Below are 26,635 nucleotides of genomic sequence, written 5' to 3'. Positions count from 1 at the left end.
TTCCTTGGTGCTGCATTAAAATGGAGATAGTGTCTTTAATCGAATATATATTTATACCAACTATTTGTTGTTATATAGATATGTATAGGTATTTATATGCAGATATATAAATGTATATGGATAGACATTATTTGTCTATCTAAGGCACATTCCCTACTTTTATGAAGGTAAATGATTGATGCAAGTTTGTATACTGGTAAATACTGACACAAGATTTAATCAGACTTTTAAGACTGTATTCTCTTTTTACCATGCTATAGTGGTCCAGGAGAATAAACTATGACATTTGCCATGAAGATCTATAACAAAAGTCTGATTTATTAACATCAGCAGGTAAGTCATTTAAAATGTAACTAAGGTAGCAGTGGAGGCACCTGATAACCTACCAAAAAGATAAAAAGCTACTCTTTTTGGGTCTTTTAATTCTTGGAAGAGTTTTACCATTCCACAGAAGTATCTTATATGTTCACACACAATGCATAGATCTCAAATCTTCTACAAGGCTTTTAACACACTTTGGCGATCTTGTAAACCAAGTGAAAATACAATAACATGAATCTTCTTCAACTGGCAAATAATTTCTGAGATTTAAAGTCACACACTATCTGCCCACTAAAAACATTAAATTAGATATATCATAGACATATGGAGGTTGAATGAGTTATACAACTTACAGAACTAAGGAAGTAAGAGTAACAAAATAAATGGTAACTCAGAGTAACAAAAAGCAGGGTGACAAAGGAAAAGTACAGCTAACTACACACTGCTTATCTCTCTGCATAGTACACATACATATTCATTATAAACACTGAGTATTTACATCAAAATTACAATATAATTTTTGGCAGAGAACAAGAAGTATCCATGTGTGTGGAGTGGGAACAGGTAGAGAAATAGTAAATACATTTCACAGTGGGAAACTAATAAACCATGCCTAAAACAAACAAAAGGTACCATAAATATATGACTATTATATTATAAAACTGCTATAGTTTGGATTTCAAATGTCCCCCAGTGAGTTAAAGGCTTGATCCCCAGAGTGGCAGTATTGGGAGGCAGTAGAAATCTTTAAATAGTAGGGCTTATTGGGACATCTTAGTCACTGGGAATGTGCACTCAAAGGGAATAGTGGGATTCCAGGCCCTTCCTCTCTCTTTTGCATCTGGGCCACCTGATGAACATTTTTGCTGTATGACATATTCCACCAAAATCTGCCCTGGCTCCTCCCCCCCACCCCACCCCCGCCAATTCTCCTACTCCACACAGCAGATGTCTAAAAGCAATTAAGTCTGATTATGAACTGACACATCTTGATTATTTTGGTGAGCCAAAACAAACCTTTAAACCTTGTAAGTTAGATCAGGTATTTTTTATAATGATGGAAAACTGAATACCACAAATACCAAGGTGATCAGCTAGCAGTTAAAAAGTGGATGACCTTGAAGAAAGGGAAACAGATGGGAAGGAGCCTGGGAAATGTTGATTTATCTAAAAGAAAAAATAAAAAGGGTGTACCTCAGTAGTAGAGTTCTTTCCTAGTATGCACAAAGGTCTGGACATAAGACCCTGGGTTCAATCCCCAGTACTTCATTAAAAAAAGACAAAACACCTTGTAAAATTACCTCTTCACACTATGTTCATGTATAATTTTGATAAAAATAATTTTTTAAAAAATTAATAGGTTGGCCAAATTGTGATAAACTACAAAATACAAATAAAAATACTTTATTCATAATAGTAATAAAATGTTTAAATATTCAACAAAAATATGTAACACGTAGTTTAAGAAATCACTTAAAATTACAGAACTAAGGAAATGGATCTATGGAAAGATCTATAAATGAAAAGATAACAAGTTCCTAGACTGTGAATATCTAAATTCTTAATTTGACAGAGAAATGTAAATCAAATTATAGCAAAAACCCCAATGAGTCTAAAGATCACCTGGAATTAGTATAAGGTATTATCAATGATGTTTTAAAAATGAAATTTGCTAAATTACAAAGCATAATTTCTAAACTATAATCTAGTGAGAATCCAATTCTAAATAAAAGCATTAAAGATAATTTTATATTTTCTTGATTTTGCTTGCTTGTATTTTCTGTCTTTCTTTTACAGAATTAATTCAGGATAATTTTTAAATGAATAAGTTATTTAGAAAGAAGAAAGAAAAGCAGTTAATACAGTGACTGACTCTAATAGGTCCCATGATTCCTTCACTTATACTTTATCATATCAAAATAATGAATTTTGTTTTGATCCTTTTATCCATACCACTGTGGCAATAAAATATCCAACAAATGAAAGTATATGTAATTAGCCAATTTAGGACTGCACAGAAATCCAGTACTATGAGCTCTCTAAGACAGCAAAGAAAAGAATGAAAATCTTGTTGGTTAAAAAAAAAAATTTCCACAGAATCTTTACAGTAGATAATTAAGTTGTTTGTTTGGGCTCCTGACATTGTGTTTGTTTTAGACAAAACTAATTTTTCTTTACATATCAATGAAAAAGTTCACATTCATATGAACTGAGGCAAAAGGCAGTCATGTGACTTGTTTGAAATTATACAATTAAGTCAATGGCTGAACTGTAAACAGAGCCTAGGATACCCAACTGCTAGTCTGCCGCTCTAACTAATGGATCATGCTCCCTGCTATGTAATAGGACTGTTTTCTTTAATTACAAATTCTTCATTCACCATCAGATTATCAGCCAGAGGCTTTATCATTAGTTTTGCTCTTCTTCATTCATGGCACCATTCCAAGAATATCAGATTTCCATGATAAAAAACATAAAAACCACTATTTATTGCATCATACCAAATCTGAAAATTCTAACGGCCTATGGCAAGGATGCTTCACCAAATCTCAATTGCACATTTACAGGTAGAACTGCAAATTAAACAGCTAATTTTGGTCACTCAGTGACCTGGACAATATGAAGTTCATTTTTTATATAATAATACCAGTACACTTAAAATCTGACAGTAGCACATTCTCATTAGTCAACAATACTGACATATGACTTGTATGTAAAAATCTAAAAGGCAGCAGAATGTTTTTTTAAAATATATTTTTGAACACATGTAGAGAAGTAGAATAAGACAAAAATCATGAGATTACATTCTGTGCTAAAATCTATTAAAGAGAGTTTACTAAGCAGACAAAAGTAAATATCTCTAAAGAGGTATTTAGCCTCTTGTTTTTGAGGCTTACTTTGTCTTTCTTTGGCACATAGAGTAGCAATAGTAGCAGCAGCCTTGCCCTTGGTGCTGATTTCTTCTTACTCTAAATGTCTCCTCTGAGCCAGAATACACTGGCTGTTGCTGATCATGCTGTGAGACACCTGCACTGGCTACTAGGCTTGTCATGACGCACAAAACCCTACCATCTTCAGCTTGACATTGTGCAAGTTATAATTATTCATCCAAATGAATATGTCAGAGCAGCAGCAGCAGACCTCTCATCAGAGCAAAAGAAAAATACATCAAAACATTATCAACTCAGCAGGAAGACAGGGACCATAAGGAAAATTACCCATTTTTAATATGGATGCCACAAAGCCATGTCTATTATATTACAAAAAGAAAGGAAAATAGAGATCTTCCAAGTTTAAAGTCCAGAAACAATCGAAATAGGAAATGTACAAAAGCAAAGATTTTTAAAAATCAATTACCTAAAGCCTATTTACAGTCTCTTAAATATAACTTTACTACTGGACTACAACAGTAATGTACATGTTGCTTAAGAACAACTGTTTAAAAAGTGTTAAAACCAAAAATAAACTCACACAAGCAGAACTGTTTTCAGCTAGTCGATAAAAAAGGATCACATATCAGCTAAGTCATTCTGTTTTTTAACTTTCAAATTATAAATATTAGCAACACTTTTATTATGTTTAAAAGATTCAAATAGTTCATGCTGCTGGTACCATAACAAATATTCTTATGATATACAGCCAGACTCTTATATACAAGTAATTTTTGGAAACTTTTGAAATATTAATAGCAAGACTAAAAGGAAAGGTTTGAAATGATCTCAGAATTCCACACAATGAGACATCTTCAAATTCTACCAGTATATAGATTTAATATAAAAAGTATAACTTTAGTCTGCTATCTCATATTTAAATAAATGTAAGAAAACTAAAACTTTCAGAACAAATGGTAAGAGTATATACTTTAAGAAAAAGGTATGGAAAAATTGAGACACAAAAAAAGGAGAAATCCTAAGGAAGAAAGCAATAAACGTGAACATACTGAAAGTTAAACTTCTGTATGACAAAACATATACAAAGTTAAAAGACATGCCACAGGGAGAAGATAGTCACAAAACATTAGTATCAAAAATACATAAAGTAGGGCCAGGGATTTAGCTCAGTGGTTCTGTTGCTTGCCTTGCAAGCACAAGGACCCAGGTTCGATCCCTGGTACCAAAAAAAAAAAAAAAAAAAAAAATACATAAAGTAAGAAAAGATAATGAACACAATAATCATGATTATCAATTGTTGATGCGAATTAAGGTCAAACTAAGATCAGAATAAAACTTTGAAAAGATTTGGCAAAGACACTGCTAAATGAAACTATACATTTGTACAACCAATCTGGGAAGAAAACTTGGCAATATTTTAGTAACCCAAAGAGGGACATTCCATACAACCCAGCATTTTCCCTCCTACAAATAATCCACACTAATGTCTTATATATGTGCACAAGGAAACACGTCAAGGTGTTCACTACAGGCTGCTAGCAAGAAACTTTGAATACTGTATCATTAGGGCAATAGATAACCATTGATAGACATAATATAATATTTAAATATATGTATAATACAGATCATGAATAAATCACTGAAATAATACTGTATAAAAAAGTCAAACTGTAAATGACATAAAAATGTACCAAAACATATGCATAGATTAGCATACATATCAGTTTCAGGGAAACAGACCTCTTTAGAAAGGGAAAGAAGCAAGAAGGAAAGAAGAAATAGGAAAATGAGTGGGATCTGTGCTGTTTCCAGAATATTTTATTTCTAAGACAAAGAGAACTAGAAATATAGCTGAAGCAAGTATGACAAAACAATAACAGTTGTCAAATTTGACTTGTGGGTTAAAAGGAGTCTTCATTTATTCCTTACTTTGCTAATAATTTTAGTATATTCTATAATTAAAGAAAAATTTATGAAATTCTAGTTACTACTAATTGTTTTCTGAGTGAGCTATTACAAAAAAAGGCTCAATTAAATGTAAAATTTGAATTATTATAGTCATTTTACACTTACATGTACAAGGCACTGACCTTGCTAAGCAGGAATAAAAAAATCTAAAGAAAAAAATCACTCTCAAAGATATTCCAATCTGGTAGACGCAGACCAATTCTGCTGTGATGCAAACGTGTTCATAAAGTCTGGGGAAACATTGTACAGTTATCTACGTTTTTAAAAAAAATCTTTATATAAAACTTGTGAAAATTATACTCAACTTTGGGATGGTTACAAACATGAATGTGTAATTTAAAGATAAAATCTAGAAAATTGTAATATAATCCAGATACAGTATTTTCTCATGACCTTTCTTTTTAAAACAGAAAGATAAAGCTTCTAGAGCCAAATAGAAACTACATGCTTAAAAAAACAAGAAAGCAGGGCCAGGGATTTAGCCCAATGGCACCACGCCTGCCTTGCAAGGTCCTGAGTTCATCCCTGGTACCAAAACAAAAAACAAAAAACAAAAAACAAACCAAGACAGCAATAAAACTGTTATGTAATTCCCATTCTTGAAAGGAAAAAAAAAAATCAACATAATATTTTTTATAAATGTATAACAAACATAAAATACCTAAAGCAAAACACAGCATTTTTCTTCTCCTTTATTTTGCTATATTTTCTAAATTCCCACTGAAGAAAAATTTCTTTTTGAAGAACAAAATGAGAATAATAATTTTTAAATAAATCTGATTAAAATGATATTTGGGACTACATAAGGCTATTTATATCTGCTACATTTTTGAAACTAATTTGATATGTGGTAACTCTTAGGTGCATATAATTTAAAATGGAAGTACACATTTTACTTGAAGTACACATTTTATTTTTTTTACACATTTATCAAGATTTCCTAACGACAATAAAGTTGGGTATCATTTAGAGAACATTTGTAAAGTATTATTAGAAAATTTTTTCTCTTTGCCTAAGACAGAATATTTTCTCTTTTTTGCTATTAAAACAATTGATCTGGTGGAAGAAGGACTATGTCTATCATTATAGACTGTTCTCTGAACTGAATAACCACATTTTGTCACATCTTCAAAAAATCACATAGATCAAATTTTTTTGTACTATTGATAATTATAACTATATAATGTTACACTTTACACACACTTGTAAAAATACCTTGGTAGATATTATTTATGTTGTGAGAAATTAAATGAATAGAAGCAGGCAAAAGAATACACAATCTTTACTCAAAGTACAAAACACTAAAGCACATAAAAATATAAAGTCTACATTCAAAGATAAACAATTTATCACAATAAAAATTGAGTATAAATTGCAGGATTTATATTTTCATTCTTCTTTGATAAAAATTTTCTGATATAATGTTATCAGTGTTTAAAATTTTAACAATATAAAAAATTATACCTACTTTTCTACTTACTGGTCACTGCTTTCAAAAGAATTCTTTAGGATTTAAATTTAAAGAAAAATGTATGTCAATAGACTGCATGTTTACTGAAAGTGAAACAGGCTGGATTGCATGTGTGTATATATGCATGTTCATGTGTGTATTTGTATGTGTGGAGAAAGAGAAAATGGACACTATTAGAAAATATTGAATGAAGCATTATAGAAGGCCTATTTATAAATAAATGCTTAAAGAAAACTGAAAGACCACTTTATAACCTACAAAGGCCATTTGATTAAAAACTATATTTTTAAATTACTTATATTTAAGAATTTACCTGTGGTGTCCAGGAAACAGAAAATGGAACAGGAAAATCCACAAAACAATCAGGTGATTCTGCAGGGTGCTATGATAAAGCATAAAATTAGGTCATCTCTGGTTCTACTGAAGATTTTATGAGGTACTTTAGAAAAACTGGAAGTTTTAACTAGAAAAGTATTATATCTAAATATTTTGACTCTATTATTGTAGTGATGTTAAGAGTCAACGTATGCTTAGGAAGTACAAAAGATTGGTGGTTTGGGGATGCCAAATTAGTCACTGATAAGTAAAGAGTAATGTACTCAATATCAGGTCAGTTACTATGTTCTTATCTGAGAGGTGAACTGAACTGGATTTCTATTTAAAATAAAGCAAACTAGTTGATATTTAATCCTTTTTAGTCTAAAATTTAATTTCAAATAATTTCAGTCACCACTTAAATAGGCAGTATCTATAAAAACAATCAAGATATGCACAATGATTAGATACAACTATCAGTTTAAAAATGATTTTCCCATATTAAAGCAATTATTTTTGGCAAGACAATAAACAACAAAAAAAAACCAATGAAATATCTTCTGGTTCCTTAAGGAAAAATTAACAGTTGTAAGAAAAGGTTGGAAAATAATCATATAAATAGTGATAGCTATGAGAATAAATCAGGTTTCTAATTTAAAGACAACAGGTAATTTTTCTTGAAAATAATTTTCTTATGAGAGAGTTATACTTCATAATAACGCTAAAATCCAATTCTGGAATTTTCAAAGTCATATATAATTAAAAGTACTCCTTATATTAAATCACTAACGGGCTAAATAAAACTGTTTTAGGAAAACTTTCATTTGACAAATTATTTAAGGTAAGTTTTATACCTTTATTTTTTTCATTATTTTTCAGTAGTTCATTAGAAAGGCCAAAGAAGATTTTAAGAAATTATCTGAAATACCATATTTAACAAATATCAGTGCAATGGAAGACAATGTTTTCAAAATACTTAGTATTTAGCTACAATGATTAGCTGCCTAAAAAGAAACTTGGTATCAATTTTTACTGATTAAAATTCTCTGGCTATGTAAACTGATAACACAAAAACAAACAGATAAAAAACCATATAAAATATTATAATGCTTAAATTCTAAAAAAAAAAGTAAGGCTGAGATAAGGGAATCTATTTCAGAAAATTCAAAATATTACATGATGTATTTCAGAATATAACTCCTGTAATCAATGGAAAAACAATCTGTATACTATATTAAAAAGTTGTGTGATTATCTCCAAACAAATACAGGCAAAGACCTCAGCCCCCTCTGGTTTCACCTCTGTTAATTAACTTGTGTGATACTGGTCAAGTCATTTAATTTTTCTGGCTGTTTCACATGGAAAAATGATTAAAATCATCTGAAAATGTTTTTAAAACATCACTTTTCCCTCTACAATTTTAGGATTCTTTAAATATAATTATGCACAGTTAAATCTTCCTTAGGACAAGAACGGAAAACTTTAGTTCATGTTGGGTTGCTATTTATCTTCTAGATATACTAACAATGATCAGCATCATGCTATAACTAAAGCAATTTATCAATCTAGGCTAAGAAGTTAATGAAATGTTTACTGTATTGGAGTAGATATACCAAGTAAAATATCTGTGGCCTAGGGAGTCACTGAGTACATACACAGCTCACTTTGTTAAAAGACAATAAAATCCTTTAAGTAGGACTCAGCAGAGTAAACGGTACAAATGGACTGACACAGAAAGAGACCCAAAAAACTTTTTTTTTAAAAGTAGGTTATGATAAACATATTATCCCACATACATAGATGAATCCACTGTGTAGCTGGTAAAAGGATGAATCCACTATGTAGGTAGTAAAATGATGACATCTTACAAATGTATGTTTATATTTAAAATTATGTAAACATATAAAGATGTATATAAGTTGGACTATGTTGGTGTTTTTACTGCATATCTGTAATTTAAAAGAATATACAAATATATATGTATTGATAGCATTCACATGTAAGACCAATTTAGTTTATATAATAAACTACATAATTGTACAGAAACTAAAACGAGCAAATTTATGTGCATCTGGTGAGTTGAATTATTAAAACAGGAAATTGCATCCTAGGAATCCATTTTCATAATACATTATTAACTATAGTAGTACTACCATGTAAGTGACTACAATATTGCAAAATAGCTTGATCAAAATCAAGATAGTTTTTAATAATAAGTTGTATATATATATGAAACTACAAAGAATTGTCTAGGAGTCTGAGCAATACTGCATAGATAGGAATTTTAACTGAAAAATAAGTATAGTGTTTAATTTGTTCTCCAAACCTCCGTTGAAGTAATCAACAAATATAAAAACTATTACACAATTTTAAGTATTCTTTAGACTTTATATTACTCTAAGAAAAAATTTAACCAAATCTTATCTAATTAGCCTATCTTAGTAGTAAGGCTTAGATACACATCTGTGATTTGTTTGAAAGTAGGTCTGGTCTTGTCCAAAGCTGAGGAAGCTCTTGGGTACTTTTACAGAAAAGATAATTCTATACCACGTTCAGAATACATTGTTAAGCACCATATAAAAATATACTTATAACAACGATAACATTCCCTAATTATATTTCTTTTTAAAATTTATATATCTTTTGTTTTGTTTTGTTTTGTTTTGTTACCGGAGATCAAACTCAGGACCTTGTGCTTACGAGGCAGGCACTGGAACCACTGAGCTAAATCCCTGGCCCCTATAGATCTATTTTTAATAGGAGTTGTCCAGTCCAAATTAGTACTGTATTCTGTGTGGGTTTTTGGAGATGATGAGTAGCAGCAGAATTCAGAAATTACATAGTGTATTTAAGAATAAAAATAGCTAGGCATGGTGGCACATGCCTGTAATGCCAGGACTCTGAGAGACTAAGGCAAGAGGATTGATTGTAATCGGCATCTTAACCATTTAATAACATCCTGTCTTAAAATAAAAAGTAGAAAAAAGGTTGAGGATGTAGCTCAGCGTGAAGGCCTTGGATTCAATCCCTGTACCCCCACCCCCAAAAAAGAATAAAACAAATGTATTTCTTTGGTAGGAAATCAATGAAAAAAGTTTTGAATATTTAAAAAAATAAGACTGCTTTGAGGTTTGCTAAAAAAATTCAGCTTTCCTCTTTTTTATGGTACCAGGGATCAAACTCGGGACCTAACTTAAGAGGCAGGTGGCGGAACCACTGAGCTAAATCCCCGGACCACAGCTTTCCTCTTAAAATTTAGTTTAGATGAAGATTTTGTATTATGTGTTCTTTAACAAATAGTTTGGGTTGCAGCTGATTTTTTTAAAAAATGATAACCTGGGGCCCAAATATTCCTAAGAAAAAAATTACAACCTGTCAAAGGCAACTTTGTCCTTTATAAAGCTAAACTGAATAGACAAATACTCTAAAAAAAAAAAATCACACCAACATAAAGATTACATTTCATCCATTCTTTATAAATAATTTTTTTCCCTAATTCTTTCCCAGCTCAAAGTTTTTTCTTTCTCCAGTGTGTTCACAATAGTGGTTCATAACTATAGAAGTTGCAAAACTGACACTGGCACATATTTTAAAGAGAAATATTAAAAGAATTATCTCATCTACCTTGAAAAGGTGTAAGAAAAAAGCCTAAAGAACGGTACGTATTAGTAAGCACATCTTCATTCTTCATTCAATACCACCAATAAATGAAGTAAGTCTCATCAAATCAGATTAACAATAAAATATTTCATCACAGTGAGCATATGTACAATTAATATGTCAGTATTATGTAAATAAAAAATAAAGAAAACAAAATATTTTAAGTGTAAAGGCCGCATTTATTTAAAGCATTATCTCCTTAGTAAGTACAAGAACTTGTAAAAATGAGGACAAGATGTATTTAAACGCTTTCATTTTGGACTTCATAGCAGTAAAGCAACTTTTATCAATGTACAAAATATAAACAAATGGTACTTTGAAAGAAATGACAGAATCTTTGCCACTGGCAAGTATGTGACCTTTTGGAAGGTCAAAGGACAAAGGCAGATTTCTCCTATATATTTTTTTAAGAGGCATACATTTAAGAACTCAAAAGGAAAATAAAATATTTTTTAAACAACCATCTAACTTATTTTACAAATATGCAACTAATTTTTTCAACATTTATCATATATGGTCCTTAAAATTATACCTAAACATTCTATATGTGTGAAGAGATTGAGTCATTTCTCAACCTGTCTGATACAGAGCCACTGAGATATCAACTTTCCTGTGTCACCTAGTACAGCTTTATATATTAATTTTCTCTTGTGGAAAGCTTAAATGCCAGACACATTTTTAAAAAGGACAAACACAATTGATCTTTTCATCACTACAATCTTCTGAAATAGAATTGATTGATGACTACCAGGAACAGTAAAAAAAGTTAGATGTCCTGGTTTTCTTCAAATTCTAATGTTTTCCCAGTGATTACTAAGTAAATTATTAATATGTTGAACTTATTCTACTTATTTCTTAAAATTCCTAATTTAGAACTAAAAATTCAAGATGAAACAAAAATAAAGATGTTTTCTACCAATAAAATTGGTGAAAAATTAAGCACAATCTTTGCAAGTTCTTGTAATATATATGCCAAAAAACTTCAGCCAAAACAAACAAATAATAAAAAGTATGCCTGTGTGTGTGCCTGTGTTAGGGAATGAGAGTGGGGAAGTCGAAATAAGACCTATAATAGTAATTCCTAGAAAGAGTTGAGGGCAAAAGACTTTCTCAAGAGCACTTTACTCGGTATAGAAGCATCATCCACTTTTTCCTGCAAAAGATTTTACAAAAATAGTATTATAGTACTTTGAGGCTGCTGGATCTTATTTGTAATATTTGTTTACTATAAAGTCTACAATTTCATAAAATTTGGACTGAAACAGTGACATGAAATTATACCTATACTTCTGGAAACCTGGTGAATAAATTCTTTGAGGCTTTGAAAATTAGTTTCTAAAGCATCTTATAGGTACTTTTAGAATAACTAGCACTCTTAACTTTGAAAACATTCAAAATGTTAATTTCTCAAAGTATTTCTTAGACAGAATAATAGTTCAACAAGGCACATACCTTTGCCTTCAACTTGACAGTGATTAGATGCTCTCTACCAGAAGAATCTTCTGCTTTTACCTTGATGGTACTGAAGCAAGTATCCACATATACAAGTCTGGTGAGCAGAAGAAAATTAAAAAAGATCACACTAGGGTAGGTTATTGAGGGAAAGTTGGAGATGGCAGGATTTGAAATAAAAATATTTGCTATATACTTATTAATCCATTTCAAAAATTAATCAGAGGAATTTCTGCATGCCAACCCTCTTTGCTGCTAGATTTACTGCTGTTAATACACCAGCCTAGTGCTTAATGCAGTCATAGATCTCTGGATTATTTACAATGTGTGTCAAGACTCATGCTGTGGTCAGTGAGCACTATGTTTCGGTTTTCCATCACTGGAACCTTTGGCACACACAGCATGTTTCTGTCAGACTCTACTTATGTACACATTAAACTTCCTGTCAAACTCATGATCCATTTCTGTAGTTTCATACAATATGAGACTTTTATGCTTCCTTTATTTGTTTTTCTCCTTGATGAACTCCTCCTTTATTATCAATAAATGTTACTGTACAAAAATCTGGCTGATATTAGTTCAAATACTCAAATTGATCCTCTAAGGAAAATGCTGTATAAGCACAGGTACCGCCTAGTCTCCTAACAATAGATTTTCTTTTTGCACAATGTATAGCTTCTGACATTTAACCTAGGCATATATTCAAGATGACTAATATTTTAAACATACAGCACAAGCACAATTATTTTGGCTTTAAGTTGCTCTAAATGCATGAATTTTCTACAACAGAAACCAATATCCTTTGAAATACATCATTCTGTAAAAATATGGTCCCTTGCATATCATAAACCACCACCAAAATGGTTCAAAGTTAGCACTGTATTTACTAGTGAACTGGGCATATGTATATTTTTTGACATTTTTACAATATTATCTCTTGTACAGATAAAAAGTAGCCTAAGAGCATTAAGCAACTTATCACCTAAACTCATGGTCAGACGCAGAACTAACATTAGCCTCCCAATCTAGGAGACTGTTTTTTTTTTTAGGAGATTGTTTTTTAACATCACTTTTGTCATTTAGTTATTAACAAGTTAATAATAATAATAATAATAATAGGTCAGTTTCAATAAATGCTGGGTAATGAAGTCGTGGAACACTATAATGGAACACATCTAAATCTGAAGAAGATACCTATATTCAATAATGTAATAAAAAGTAAAATAAAACAGGGCTAGGGATGTAGCTCCAGTGATTAGTGTGTCTGCCTAGTATGTACAACAATCTGGGTTCAACCCTCAGTATCATCTAAAAACAAAAACAAAACTGTATCTACAGATGGAAGCTTTATTATAATCAGAAAGTAAAATTATTCTAGAAAAAAGGTTTATTTACATAAAAATATCAATGACTATGGTTAATCCTTATTTTTTACACTACACCAATAAAATATCTTAAATGTTTTATTTTCTAAAAATTTGAATGAGTCTTTATCATGTTCTAACATATCACTTAGAAGTTCAGATAAATGGACATGTGACAATGAAAATTTCTACACTTTAGATTCACTAAAAAATTTAGTTAGAAATAAAGAAATTTTCTAAAGTACAAATCCAGTTAAGAAAATAACAATAAAGAACTGCACTAATTAAGGGAAATTTTAAACAACTTTTATGAAAATGTAAAGTAGTTAAAAGAACTCTAGTTAACAAAATAGATTAGAAGAAAGAGAGGGCTCCAGGATGGTGACCAACTGGCAAAAAAGGCAAAATGTGTAAAATACAGTATGACTGATACACCAGAGATTATGGGGATTTTTTTCTTACAATGCAGAAACCAAAATGAGAAGAAAAAATTTTAAATTAAATTATAAACAATAAAGCTATGGGAAAATTGTAAATGTATTACCATTAACTTTGCAGTGAAAAATATTTACATAATATAAAAACTTGAACTGTTTATTAATTACAATTTTTAGAATCCAGCAAGAACAAAAAAAGAAGAGCTGAAAGAATTATAGTTACAGAAACTAAGTATACTTGGCCATTACAATTTTAAAAGAAAGATGACAAAAACTGGAAAATAGAAAATGGAAAGAGTTCAGAAGAAGATTAGGGCAGGGGATTTGGCTTAGTGGTTCCACTGTCTGCCTCACAAGCACAAGGTCCCAAGTTTGATCTCCAGTACCAAAAAAAAAAGGATTGATACCATAACAATAAAATCTTAATTGCTAATTTGAAAGCCAAGAGATACATTTTAATAGAGGGGACATGAAAGAGTTAAAAGATATTAAAGGTAAGAGAAAAATAAATAATGGAAGAGAGAAGTGCTATATGGATTAAATCCTTTATAGTAACCAGTATATAATTCCTGAAATTGATAAATTGAGAAATACTGTTAGACATTATTTAGAATATAGAAGTTGTAAACATGAACATTTCAAAGAGTCTCAAAGAATAAAAGTAGGGATAGAAAATGGTATGAAAAAAGGCCATACACTTTTCATTATAACTCCTAAATAGTTTATAACTGTGAGGGAAAGAAGAGAGTGAGAAAGAAAGAGGGCAGTTGTGAAAGAAGTTGGTAAAAAGAAAAACTAAACCATTAACTAGTACTTTCTGTACTTCATTGCTGCTTATCTTCAAACTGTGGAAAATCATTACTGAACATCTACAGAATCAGAAACAAAAGCTCTAGTTTTGTTTTTGTTTGCAAACAAACAAACATAAGATTATCATAATTCCAAAGTTTAACACATAGAGATACTACTTGAGAATATAAAAGTGCCATGCTCAAAAATATAGCCTTTAAGTCAAAATGGCCATGAGGTTAATTTTGTTAAACCTTAAGAAATACTGTAATTCAAATGAAGAAGTAAAAAAATATATAATTTCAGGTTAATCTCAGTATGGTCAAAATTTAACAGCCAGGCATGGTGGTGCACATTTGTAATCACAGCATCTGAGAGGCTAAGGCAAGAGGATCTTAAGTTTGAGTGAAGCCTAGGCAACTCAGCCTAAGGGAGAACCTGCCTCAAAATACAAATTGAAAAAGGATGGAAAGACAGCTCAGCAGGGAGTCCCTGGACCCAATCCCCAACATAAAAAGAGAGAGGGGAGTGGAGGGGAAAAGTAGGTGAAGGAGAAGGCAGGGAGGAAAGGAGAGGGGAAGTGAAGGGAAGAGAAAAGGGAAAAGGGGGAAGGGAACAGAGGAAACGGGAGAGGAGGGGAATGGAGAAGAAGGGTGGAAAGGGAAAGAATTTCACTCATATTGATCCCTAGCTCCTTTATTTTGGAGGTTGGGAGAAACATTACTGGGATATTAATACCTTCAGTACACACGACCAATTATCCTGTGCTGTTTGTTCTCACCTTCTTCCTTCTGGTAATAGAACTCCCATTCCCATCCAACCCCAACTATTACAAAAACAAAGCAGGGTACATCCACATAGGTGTTAACTCTTTAGCTTCCCTTCCAGGGAGATGTTAAATATAACTAAATTTTGACCATAAGGCTGCAAGCAGAAATGATATGTGCATCTTTTGACTCATTTACAACAAAATTGTACTTTCCTGTCTCTCTTCCTTTCATCCTTACCTCTCAAAGACTAGAACTTAGGCCACTGTGAGCCATCAACGACATGAGGACAAGAACAAAATAGCACAGCACTGACCAGCAGAACTCTCTGTGATAATGAAGGTATTGTTTGTGTTGTCCAAAACAGTAGCCATCAGATTACTGAGGATCTAAAATATGGCTAGTATGGACAGGGCTGTTTTTATTTGAAGGTAATTTAAATGTAAATGTCAATAGCCATATGTGGCTAGAGATTACAAAGCTGAACAATGAAACCACAACGAATGACTAAAAGACAAGAAACCTGGTTTCTTGAAGGACCTAGAATAGAGCCACCAATCCACTATTAGCCATTTGCCTAACTCTAACCTGTTAAATATGCAACAAATAAAATTCTATCTTCTTTGAACTACTCAGGATTTTGGAATTCTCTTTGTAGCTACTGGCTGAGCCTGTGCTCTATCTAATACAATATATTTGGATCTATTTAAGATAGGAAAGAATATCCTAGTTTTGATATTAAAGTTAAAAAGCCAACTAACCAGGTGATAAATCTTACAATATAAAGTCAATTTTTTCTACAAAAGTCCATTTCAGATGTTCTGCCCTATTGTTAAACTGAGTATATCAAACAATAGGAAATAAAAAATTTATTCATTTAAATGAAATATAAGTTACTTGCTTAAATAATAAATTTAGGAAATTTTCATAAATGAAAAGCTCAAATTTTAAAAAAAGTTATTAAACATAAAATGCTAGAATGCCCACAAAATCACTTTCAAAATTTATATTGAGAAGGAATTATCATTTAGCTGGGCATATTCTAAAACTAAGAAAACATAAGAACATAAATATAACCCAGGCATGGTGGCATCTGCCTGTAATCCCAGCACTCTGGAAGGCTGAGGTAGGAGGATCACAACTTTTGAGCCCAGCCTGTAGGACTTAGCAGATATGCTCTCAAAATAAAGAAAAATTAAAAAGGGCCAGGGATTTAGCTCAGTGGTTCTGCCCCGCCTGCCCCACAAGTGCAAGGACCCAAGTTCAATTCCCAGTATACCCCACCCCCCAAAAAAGAAAAAGGACTGAAGATATAGCTCAGTATGAAGGCCCTGGGTTCAATCTTCAGTACCCTCTCATACATGCACACATACATACATACAAAATAAAATATTTTACTTTTAACATTTCACTTTGTATTTATCATTTGCTACATTTCTTTGTAAGTCTCCTTGCAAAGGTACTAAATTTCAGAGTTAAGTTTATTAAACATTTGAAAAGTATGTTAATACATAAGCTTCAGGGAGGTTTCATTGTTGTTCTTATCTGTTAATAGCTGAATGATTATCAGTATGCAGAAGAAATATGTTTTATACCTTTTGAAATACTCTACTTATTTTGACCAACAGCTTCAGTTAGTTCTTCTTTCCTGCATTTAAGTAGTAATAACATCAAAAGGCAGAAGGCATTAAAGAGCAGTCTGAAGACCTTCATATTTTAACAAAGCATCAAAGGCTCCATTTTTACCACCACTCTCAAGTTTAAGCTCTAATTACTTCCTTCCTGGATTACTCCAAACAACCTCCCTAATGGATGTCTTTACTTCATCTCTTTTCTGTACACAAGTCCATCCTGCCTTCTGTGTCTAGATTTAGTCTTCCTAAATGCCTATTAACACCTTGCTCAAAAATACTCAATGAATCCCCATCACCTTCATTACAGAATCATTAGTCTAGCAGCCAAGAACCTTCAACTGATCTACTCCTAGGTCCAAAAATGAACTGGACATTGTCTTGACTATAACCTTGCCTCCACCATCCTCTCCTTTATAAGGCTTTCTTCATTTCTTCAGTTTATCCTAATATCTCCTCTAAGAATTTTCCCAAATTATTTACAGATCCAAAACATTTCACTTTTCTTTAAGTGCACACTACTCCTTTTAAGTTTTAGCTTGCCAATGAAATCAGCTTTTTCGTTGGTAAGGATTATGAAAGTTTGGTATGTCTGTTTATGTGCCAATGCTATATGAATATGTGAACACGTAGAAGTTATTGTCAGACTAACTCATTATTGACTGATTTACATGTAAGTTTTAAAAACAGCTGAATGCAAATTCTATTCAAGTACTATAAAATATTACCAATTCACTACTATATAATTTGTAGTTATTTAATACTTTGGACATATGTATGGGGGAAAAAAATCACCCATTTGTAAAGACAGTTTAGAACGACAATCTTATCTACTAATACCTATGTTCTTATGGGTTATAAAACAAATTATTATTGATTGGAATTAAAAGATTACCCAAAAACTCAGGCACAGTCTGACATTTGTTGGGTAATCTACTGATCAACAATATTATACCTACTTTACATAAAGAACCATGCGACTCCTGTAAGTTTCTTTTTAATTTTTATTATTAGCATTGTTAAACTTTATTTTTAAAATAAAAAATAGCTCAGAGAGGTTAATTTACTTGCCCAATGTTACTCAGGTAATAAGCTAGAATTAAAGCTGTGGTTTAATTACTGGAATTACTGTAAATAAGTATATATATATATATCTTTATTTCCCCCAACATGTTATAATGCTTTGAAATGTATTAAGAATTATAAAAATAATCATCAGTTTCCAAGATAATAGGCTTAATAAAATTTTTTAACTTAATACATGTCGACAATCTTTCATTAGCACATCAGATTTAGCACAACTTAGCTCTTTCCCAAGAAAAACTTGAAAGGCCAAGTATACTCACTTTAAGTGATAAATAATATGCTGTCTAAAAAGTACAAGGCACACTTGTTAGAACCACATAATCTCTGAATTATCTAGGCATATGTGATTATTAAAATAAATATATCTTATAAGTAAAGTGACTGAATGTCTTCCAAACTGGGACACTTGACACTGAAAGAGATCAGGATAAAAGGCATAAATTAAGCTGTCCCAGGTAAAGTGGGATCCAAGATCAGTCTAGCTTTAAAGCAAAAGTATTTGGTGCTTTGAACTCTGAGATGTTCTTGATCCCAAAAAGAAAATTCTGTTAAACCCAAAGAACTCTTTTTAATTATGTGTTTTAATGAGCTACTCTGCGGAACAACATAAGCAGAAGTTAACAGAAACTCACTAATGATTTTTGACATCACTTACCTTTGTGAACTAGTGTAACACCCAAAATAACCCAGGACTACACCTTACCTTTTGGAGAAGTTGCTATTTTGAGAATATTTGTATAGAAGTTCAAACAAGTATTGACATTACAGCAATGGCTAGCAAACCTAAGGTTAACAACAAATTCTCAATGTCACTTCTACAAGAAAAAAAAGTATGTGAATAAAGAAAACGTTCCATCACATTTGAAATATTTATTTTTCTCTTCCAAGTTAAATCTTTATAACGTCTGATCCTACTGGATTAATCAGAATTGCTGAGTATGTAATTAAAAAACACAGTAAGTTCTACGTTACCTAAAAAAGATTTTTCTTTTATTATCAGATTTTATGACTACAGCGAAAAATCTCTAAAATTACTTAGAATGTAAGGGAAATGCAGACATTTGACATGGTCTAGAAATCATTAAGATTCTGAAAAATCCATTTAAAACAATTTGTCATGCAAACCATTATATGTATCATTTCAAAGGGTATTTTAAATAATGAAACTAACTAGCTACTTAAGTAGGGCCTCAAAAGGTAGCAAATCTAGTATGAGACAGCAACAGTGACGGTCTCAGCTTTAACTGTGCCAATCCTCAAACCTGATTTTATCAATCTGTTAGTGGACCAGATGTTATTTAAGAATTAAATTACAAAAATTAAACTAATAAATTTTCTTACTTTACCACATGGCATTGGATAAATGTTGACAAGAACCTTATTCTTTGGCATCTCACAATCCATGAAAACAACTTATATTCTACGAGAACATTCCTTATTTGTAAATAATATGAAACAAAGGATTAAGTAACAACAGCTGTATTCTAAGTTATTCATCCATCCTAGTCACTATAATTAAATTAGAATCTTTTACAATGTAAGCAACAGAATTTGAAACTATCTCTGAGGATGAGGTAATTTTGTGAATGGCAATTTTACTCAAGGTGAGACAGTCATTATTAGCTTCACCCTCAGTGTGAGACTATCTCCATCTACCAGAGGAAACTATTAAAGGCTCCACACCAGGGCTGTCCCATAACACCATTCCAGAGAAATCATTAACACAGTATGCCTACATGGTATTACGTAGCTAAACTTGTCTACATAACTCATTTACTATACAAAGTTGGGAATAAAAACATGTTGAAATTTGTTCTGAGAATTAAGAATACAAAACAGTGGTTAGTAGAATCAGGGGCACACAACAGTAACTTCATAAAAGGCAGTCTTATACATACAGGAGTTAAGTAATTATATTGTAGTGACAGAGAGCAGAGGTACTGATATCCTGTTGATATTGATCTATTATCCCAGTCAGAAATCGCTTTTCTTTTCTCTCACATTAGAAGCATGGGTAAAAGTCATCACTTTCTATTTATCTCTTAAAACACTCCATAAAATATTTTAAGAACTTGTCCTATTTCTCTTATAACTTTGTTGCTAATGGCTCTCAAGCAATCCTATAATTATACTCTATAGTACTTATCATAGTATAATTAAGTACTACTGTGATCATCTACTTAAATTCTGACTCTTTCATTGGATTCTTGTTCCACAAGGATTCTTAAGTCTTGCCTATGTATCTTCACTGCCTAGTATCATACATGCTAAATAAATAATACCTGGGTAAAAAAATAACTGATTCAAAAGTACCTCACACTCTCAATGCTTCAACCAATTTCATTATTAGACTTGTTCCAACCATGTCAGATCCATTTTGTAAATTGCCCTAAACTCACTATCAATATAACAGAAATAACACTGGAACATTTCCTTTCCCCTTGCCAAACCCCTCCAACATCCTCAGCTATTCTCTAAATACTAAAATCTTAAATTTTCCCCATCAGAAAATAAATTGATTTTTCTCTATTTCATCAATCTTTTTCCAAAGAATGAGTAGGTCAAATCTTATCTCTCCTCTCCATTATTATGCTTAATTTTACTAAAAAGGCTACATTCATCCCAAATCCTACTTAAAAATAATTCCTTAAACAAATATAGAGTCTCATTCCATGAAAAATCGTTAATCAATCCTTAAAATCCTCACAGTACACTTAACTTATATGTAACATCTCTTTCTGGCTAAAATGGTGTTACTTGCTACAGACCAACAATTCTACTATCAACAACTAAAGTAGCCTGAAAAAAGGAAGAAGAAAAAAAAAAGTTAAAGGCATCAAAGAATTGCTAAGGCAACCAGGACATGAAGGGCCAAAGTTGTAAAGAAGGGCAAAATAGAAAGAGGTAAGCCAATACTCTGATGTCATTTTTTCCTCAGCATATTTATCAATTCTGGGCACAAAGCAAAAGAAGGATCTGGGCAAAGGGCCTAGATAGAGAGCTGCTATGAAGTGTGCAAAAAAACAAACAAACAAAAACTAGCAGCATTTTGGCAATCTCCTGAGGGTAGAGGCAAAAATAACAAACAAAGGGTCAAAATACAGTAAATCTAAAGAACATGATATAAAATTCTGCCAATTTTCCCTCAAACTTCTCATAAATCCTTAAACTTAAAAGAATAAGAGGATAGAAAGCCACTGAAAAACAAAAGAGAATATTCAGAAAGTTCATAATACTCTGAAAAGGCTAATTAGAATTTAGAGCTCACAAATGGGACAAAGTCCATTTCAAAGATCTCAGTGAGAACCTTTGAAGGGCTACTCTTAACAGCAAAGTAAACAAGAGGTAGATGAGGCCTGGACTCCAGTCAGGCATGGTGGTGCATGTCTGCAATTCTAGCTGCTTAGGAGGCTGAGGGAGGAAGACTGCAAGTTTGAGGTCTACCTTGGCAAATTAGCAAGACCCTGTCTCAAAATTTTAAAAAGGGCAAAGGATGTATTTTACCCTCGGTTCTATCCCCAGCACCACCACCCCTCCCCCCCACACACGAAAGTCTCTAATTGAGAAGAAAATTGGTCTTGTGGAGAGATTCAGGCTAGAGTGGAGGATTGACCAAAGGAAAAAGTTCAATAAATGTATCTGGTTCTTGCTTAAAAGGGGAGACTGATGGGACAGAGGCAGCTGACTCTTAAAAACAATCCATTCTGAACTCACTGCCCTATGGCAATCTGCCACCACGCCATCTTCTTAGGAAAGAGAAACTTAAACCTTCTGTGGAAGAAACAGCATTATCTGGCGGCTCTAAATGTTTTTATGCACATTTTCCAAAACTCAACCGAAGATTACTAGGCAGCATAGTGCTACAGCCTGAATAACCAAAGGCAAATACAAAACAAGAGCCAACAGGAGATAGTGATCAAGGACACATTAACTAAAATGCCTCCAAATTAAGCCACTTCCCTCATTTTCTCTCCTTTCACCAGCTTCTTTTGAAAGAATAAGTATAAGTAGTTACTATATTGAACACAAACAAGATTTTAAGAAAAAGCAAAAGTAAAAAAATAAAATACAATAAAAAGCAACACATTTTAGTTCAAAGGAATCAGGAAAGTGTGACACTCAGCTTGCCGGGGGCACGTCAAAGAGAATTTAATAAATTACAGGTTTCATATTAGTCATTAAATAAAAGATCAGATATTCACAGCAAGCATGCTATTTTTAACATCTGAAGTGGGAGAAAACTTCCTTCATGGTCTCTCATAAATATAGAGGTGTATCATTAAACAGAAAAACTCCAAACATAAAATCATAGGGCTGTTTCATTAGACAGCCCTTAATACAAGTCAGCGACAACCTCAAGCAATTATGCAAGAGACCAAAATAATGGTGTTCGTTTGTAAGATCCAATTTGGAAAACATGAAAGAGCTAATTAAAAAATATGATCAAATTTTTTAAAACTTTATTACAATAAGACACATAAGCATTAATACCCCTCAAAATAGTTTCCCTCGCTTCGAACACATTTATCTCATCATTCTTGCTACTTTCTGAAGTAGTTCTGGAAGTTCTTTCCCCTGTGTTTAGTTGTACTGTGTGGCTACCTCAATGATCTGAATCAATTCAAAAGGTTTACAATAATTTCTATCAAATAAAAACGTTATGGCATGTCCTCATTCACCTTATTCAGTGGACCTGGCACTATGCAACTTCCAACTTTTTCCCAAAGTCAAAATGAACATGAAAAGTAAGCATCTTGAATCAATTTAGGACATGGAGACAGTCACAACAGTGCAACTAAAGAGACTCAGGAAAAGACTTCCAGAACTGCTTCAGGAAGTGGCAAGAATGATGGGATAAGTGTTTGAAGCAAAAGGTAGTATTCTGTGGAGAATTAATGACAATGTGTCTTTTAATGTAATAATTTTTAAACAATTTAAATCTTCACCATATTTTTCAGTAACACCATGTAAAATAACTGTATTATATAAACTGTTAGCAGCTCAACTATAGTGAAACATTACTGATGCAATCATGATTTAATAAGGACTTAGCAGTTGAAAATAGAAGTTGTCATTTTTGGCAAGAATCCAATATATACATTTCAGAGCACCTAAGTATAGATCCACATACTCAGACTATTAAACCAGGAAAAGTAAGGTTAAGAAGTACTTATAAAAACTTAAAACTCTTAAAAATAAATGCCTGGAACAATGGCTAGCCCATCCCTGCCCAGTGGTGCACCCAGAGAGGTGTGGATCACTCATTCATATTCAATGGTGATAAGAAAAAAACCTGATGTGTGAGGAAGAGAAGGAACTGTTCTAATTGAAAGGCTTATAAGGAATATAAAGGGTAGGTGGACACATAGGCAAGAGAAAAGAATCTTTCTCCCTCTTATAATTAAACAGCATTTTAATCACCTCTAGAAACAAATTTATAAGGGATTAAGTTAGAACTCTTAAATTCATATCTAGTTTTTCTTCAGCTATCAGGTTATGGTTTAAATATATGAAAGGATATATATTTTGCACCTATGTTCCTTATTTTAAAATGCTATTTGACTTTCCAGTTCTTTTAAATTAGCTATCAAACTCCAATCAGGAAATACCTTAAAAAATAATAATCAGAAGAAGAGGAGGAGGAGGAAGAAGAGGACAAGGAGGAAGAACAAAGGAGGAGGAGGTAGAGGAAAAAGAAGAAGAAATACTTTAAACACATTTCTAAAATACTTCAATTCTAGTCTGTTTTACAAAATATCTCAGCACGATTTTTCAAACTTGGGATAATTTAGTAATGTTTAGAATGTTATATGTTCGGTGAAATGTCTTCATATAAAGATATCTTCATATATCTTCATATGAAGATAATATCTTACAGGTACATAAAAATGTCATTTTTTCCAAATTATGTTTAACTTTGCTTGTCAATTTTTAATTTTTTATTGAGTTTATTGGTACAATTAGATATACATAATGCTCACATTCATATAGAATTTGTACCATACATTTGATATATATTTTTTGTTGCTGTTATCGGGGATCAAACTCCGGTCCTTGCGCTTGCAGGGCAGGCGGAGGAACCACTGAGCTAAATCCCTGGCCCCCATTTGATGTATCTTGATTTTTATTTTTTTCCCATTCCCCTTCCCTCCCTTCAACCCTTCTTCCCCTCCTTTTTTACAACAGCTTTGTTTCCATTTTATCTTTCTCGTTTTATTCTTTTCCTTCCTTTCCCCTTCCCCTCTCCCTAGTGCCCCTTCCATTAAGAACATTTTCTTCCTATTTCACATTATTTATTATACATTTTGGTCCTTAGTTACACTTTTCAGCTTCTCATACCAGAGAAACAATGTGATATTTATACATGTGTGTCTGATTTATTTCACTTAAGAATATGGTATCAAGGTGCATCCATTTACCCAGAAATTTCTCCAGTTTATCCTTTTTAATGGCACAGTGGTACTCCATCGCATAAAAAATCCACATCTTCTTTAGTCACTATTGGTTGATGGGCATTTGGGCTGTTTTCAAGACTTAGCTATTATAAACTGTGCCCCTATAAACATGACTGTGCACATATCACTGTGGTATAAGGCTTTTAATTCTTTTGGGAAGATACCCAGCAGGGGAACAGTTGGCTCCAATGGGGCCTCTGGTCCTAGTTTGTTGAGGTATCTCCAAACTAATTTTGACAGTGGTTGCACCAGTCTGCACTCCCACCAACAGTGGAGAAGTGCTGCTTTCTCCCGACATCCCTGCCAGCATTTGTTATTGGCTGATAATATCTTGACAACAGCCATTCTTTCTGGAGTGAGATGGAATGCAGGTTAATTTTTAAAGATAGCCATTCCTTTAATCTTAGCAACAGGAGGATCAGATACTCTATTATGAAATACTGACTAAAAACAAGTGTAAAATAAATTGCCAAAATGGAAATGTATGAAATTGAAATAGGTAAAACAAGGGCATTTCTAAAGCATATTTCAAAAGAGACATACTTATCCCAACCAAGAGTTCCTATCTCTTCAATAAGGACTGAGTAGAACTGGGAAGGAGGAGGCTGTACACATAACTCTTGTCTATTCTTTAAAGCAACTTCCTGTTTAAAAGAAAAAGAGACAACTGTAGAATATGCGACAATAAATTGTTATTACTCAGTTACAAACACTATTTAATAATCTTCTTAGTGTCCAAGTCTTCATTCTTTTTATAGAAAACCACGGTGACTCATTCCCCTTCTCATAAGAAAGTTAAAGGAATATAATAAAAGTAGCACAAATACTAATTTTTATATTATGAAAAGAACTTAAAATTTTAATATTCTTCTAGACTATTATGCCTAACAAAGATGAAAAATTTAAAAATAAAAACATCCTTAAGGATTCATTTTCTATCCCCATGGATATGATGTTTGACAGAAAAAAACCATGTGCCTTTAAAGAAAAGCCTAAACTCTGTTGACACTGACTAGACTGATACCATTAAAAACCGTATCTTAACAAAAACTACTCAGCATCACAATAAATACTTGCTAATTACTTTCACTGACTTATATTCAGTATTATTCTTCGACCAGGTAAGCCCAGTGTCTTGCCATCCATCTAGCTAGGTTGTAGTCCCTTTCTTTGCTAGGCCCACCTATGACATTTCTAAAATGATTTATGATCCCCCAATCAAAACTATAACTTACATTTTTATAAGCAATACAAACAACACTGGAGTTGTCAAGGTTAAAAATTACCAGTGATTTTTAAGTTACTAACCTTGAAAAGTAAAAAGAAATATATCTACAAATTAATGTGCATATGCATGGATTATCAAAAGATATTATTAGATTGAGCACCCCTTATTTGAAAATTCGAAATTTGAAATACTCCAAAATTTCAAATTTTTTGAGAGTGAAATGACACAAGTGAAAAATTCCATACCAGAAAACTTTGTTACAGCATAAAATTATTAAAATATTGTATAAAATTACCTCCAGGCTATGTGTATAACGTGTATGAAGTATAAGTGAATTTCATTTTAGACTTGGATCCCCTCTCCAAAATATATTACTATGTTGATAAAATATTCCAAAATCTTTAAAAAATTCAAAATCTGAATTCCTTCTCATTCCAAGCCATTTTGATAAGGGATACTCAACCTTTAGAAGAAATAAAGAAATACAACTAAAAATGAGGACAATAAATAACAAAACCAGAGGAAACAAGGTGAAAAACTATAAACATTTCTGTTAAACAACAGTTTAAAATTTTTACTCCTTTGAGTATATGTTTAATCTGTTATCATCCTTATATGTTTTTATTTAACAAGGATAGGATAGTATTAAGTTGAAGTAAAACTAGAAATAGATTTTACAAAGTAGTATTTCAGAATCAAGACTATTAACTGAAACTACTTCAACCAATTTCTGAATCCACTTTAAGATGAAAAGACTACAAAAGCAGATCTATAATATGAAGGATTCAATACGGATATAA

General features: G+C 32.0%; 2 protein-coding genes across 12 annotated transcripts in view; one reads left to right on the top strand and one right to left on the bottom strand.

The window, feature by feature from the left end:
- Positions 1-25,319, top strand: part of Vrk2 (VRK serine/threonine kinase 2) — a 150,768-nt gene extending 125,449 nt beyond the window's left edge. For 2 of the 6 annotated variants that reach the window (XM_087216352.1, XM_087216349.1), the window contains 2 exons: positions 261-333; positions 20,919-25,319. In XM_087216352.1, coding sequence (XP_087072478.1) covers positions 261-305 — 45 coding nt within the window. In that variant the 3' untranslated portion in view covers positions 306-333; positions 20,919-25,319. Of the gene's footprint in view, positions 1-260 lie in introns of all 6 variants that reach the window. The other 4 variants (XM_087216351.1, XM_087216348.1, XM_087216350.1 and 1 more) reach the window with 2 other exon arrangements.
- The window catches only part of Fancl (FA complementation group L), a 96,910-nt gene that overhangs the window by 53,306 nt on the left and 16,969 nt on the right, over positions 1-26,635 (bottom strand). For all 6 annotated transcript variants that reach the window (XR_015453098.1, XR_015453100.1, XR_015453099.1 and 3 more), the window contains exons 5-7: positions 25,151-25,251; positions 12,079-12,175; positions 6,965-7,033 (exon numbers count right to left, since the gene is read on the bottom strand). Coding sequence is in view for 3 of the 6 variants with exons in the window: in XM_004867247.4 (XP_004867304.1) it covers positions 6,965-7,033; positions 12,079-12,175; positions 25,151-25,251 (267 nt within the window). In the remaining 3 variants the exon portion in view is untranslated. The remainder of the gene's footprint in view (positions 1-6,964; positions 7,034-12,078; positions 12,176-25,150; positions 25,252-26,635) is intronic.

This window comes from Heterocephalus glaber, unplaced genomic scaffold, assembly GCF_053883595.1.
Source record: "Heterocephalus glaber isolate CG9 unplaced genomic scaffold, H.glaber_assembly_v1.0 deba00001457, whole genome shotgun sequence".
Classification (NCBI taxonomy): Eukaryota; Metazoa; Chordata; class Mammalia; order Rodentia; family Bathyergidae; genus Heterocephalus; species Heterocephalus glaber.
This window is presented reverse-complemented; position numbering and strand designations above follow the sequence as displayed.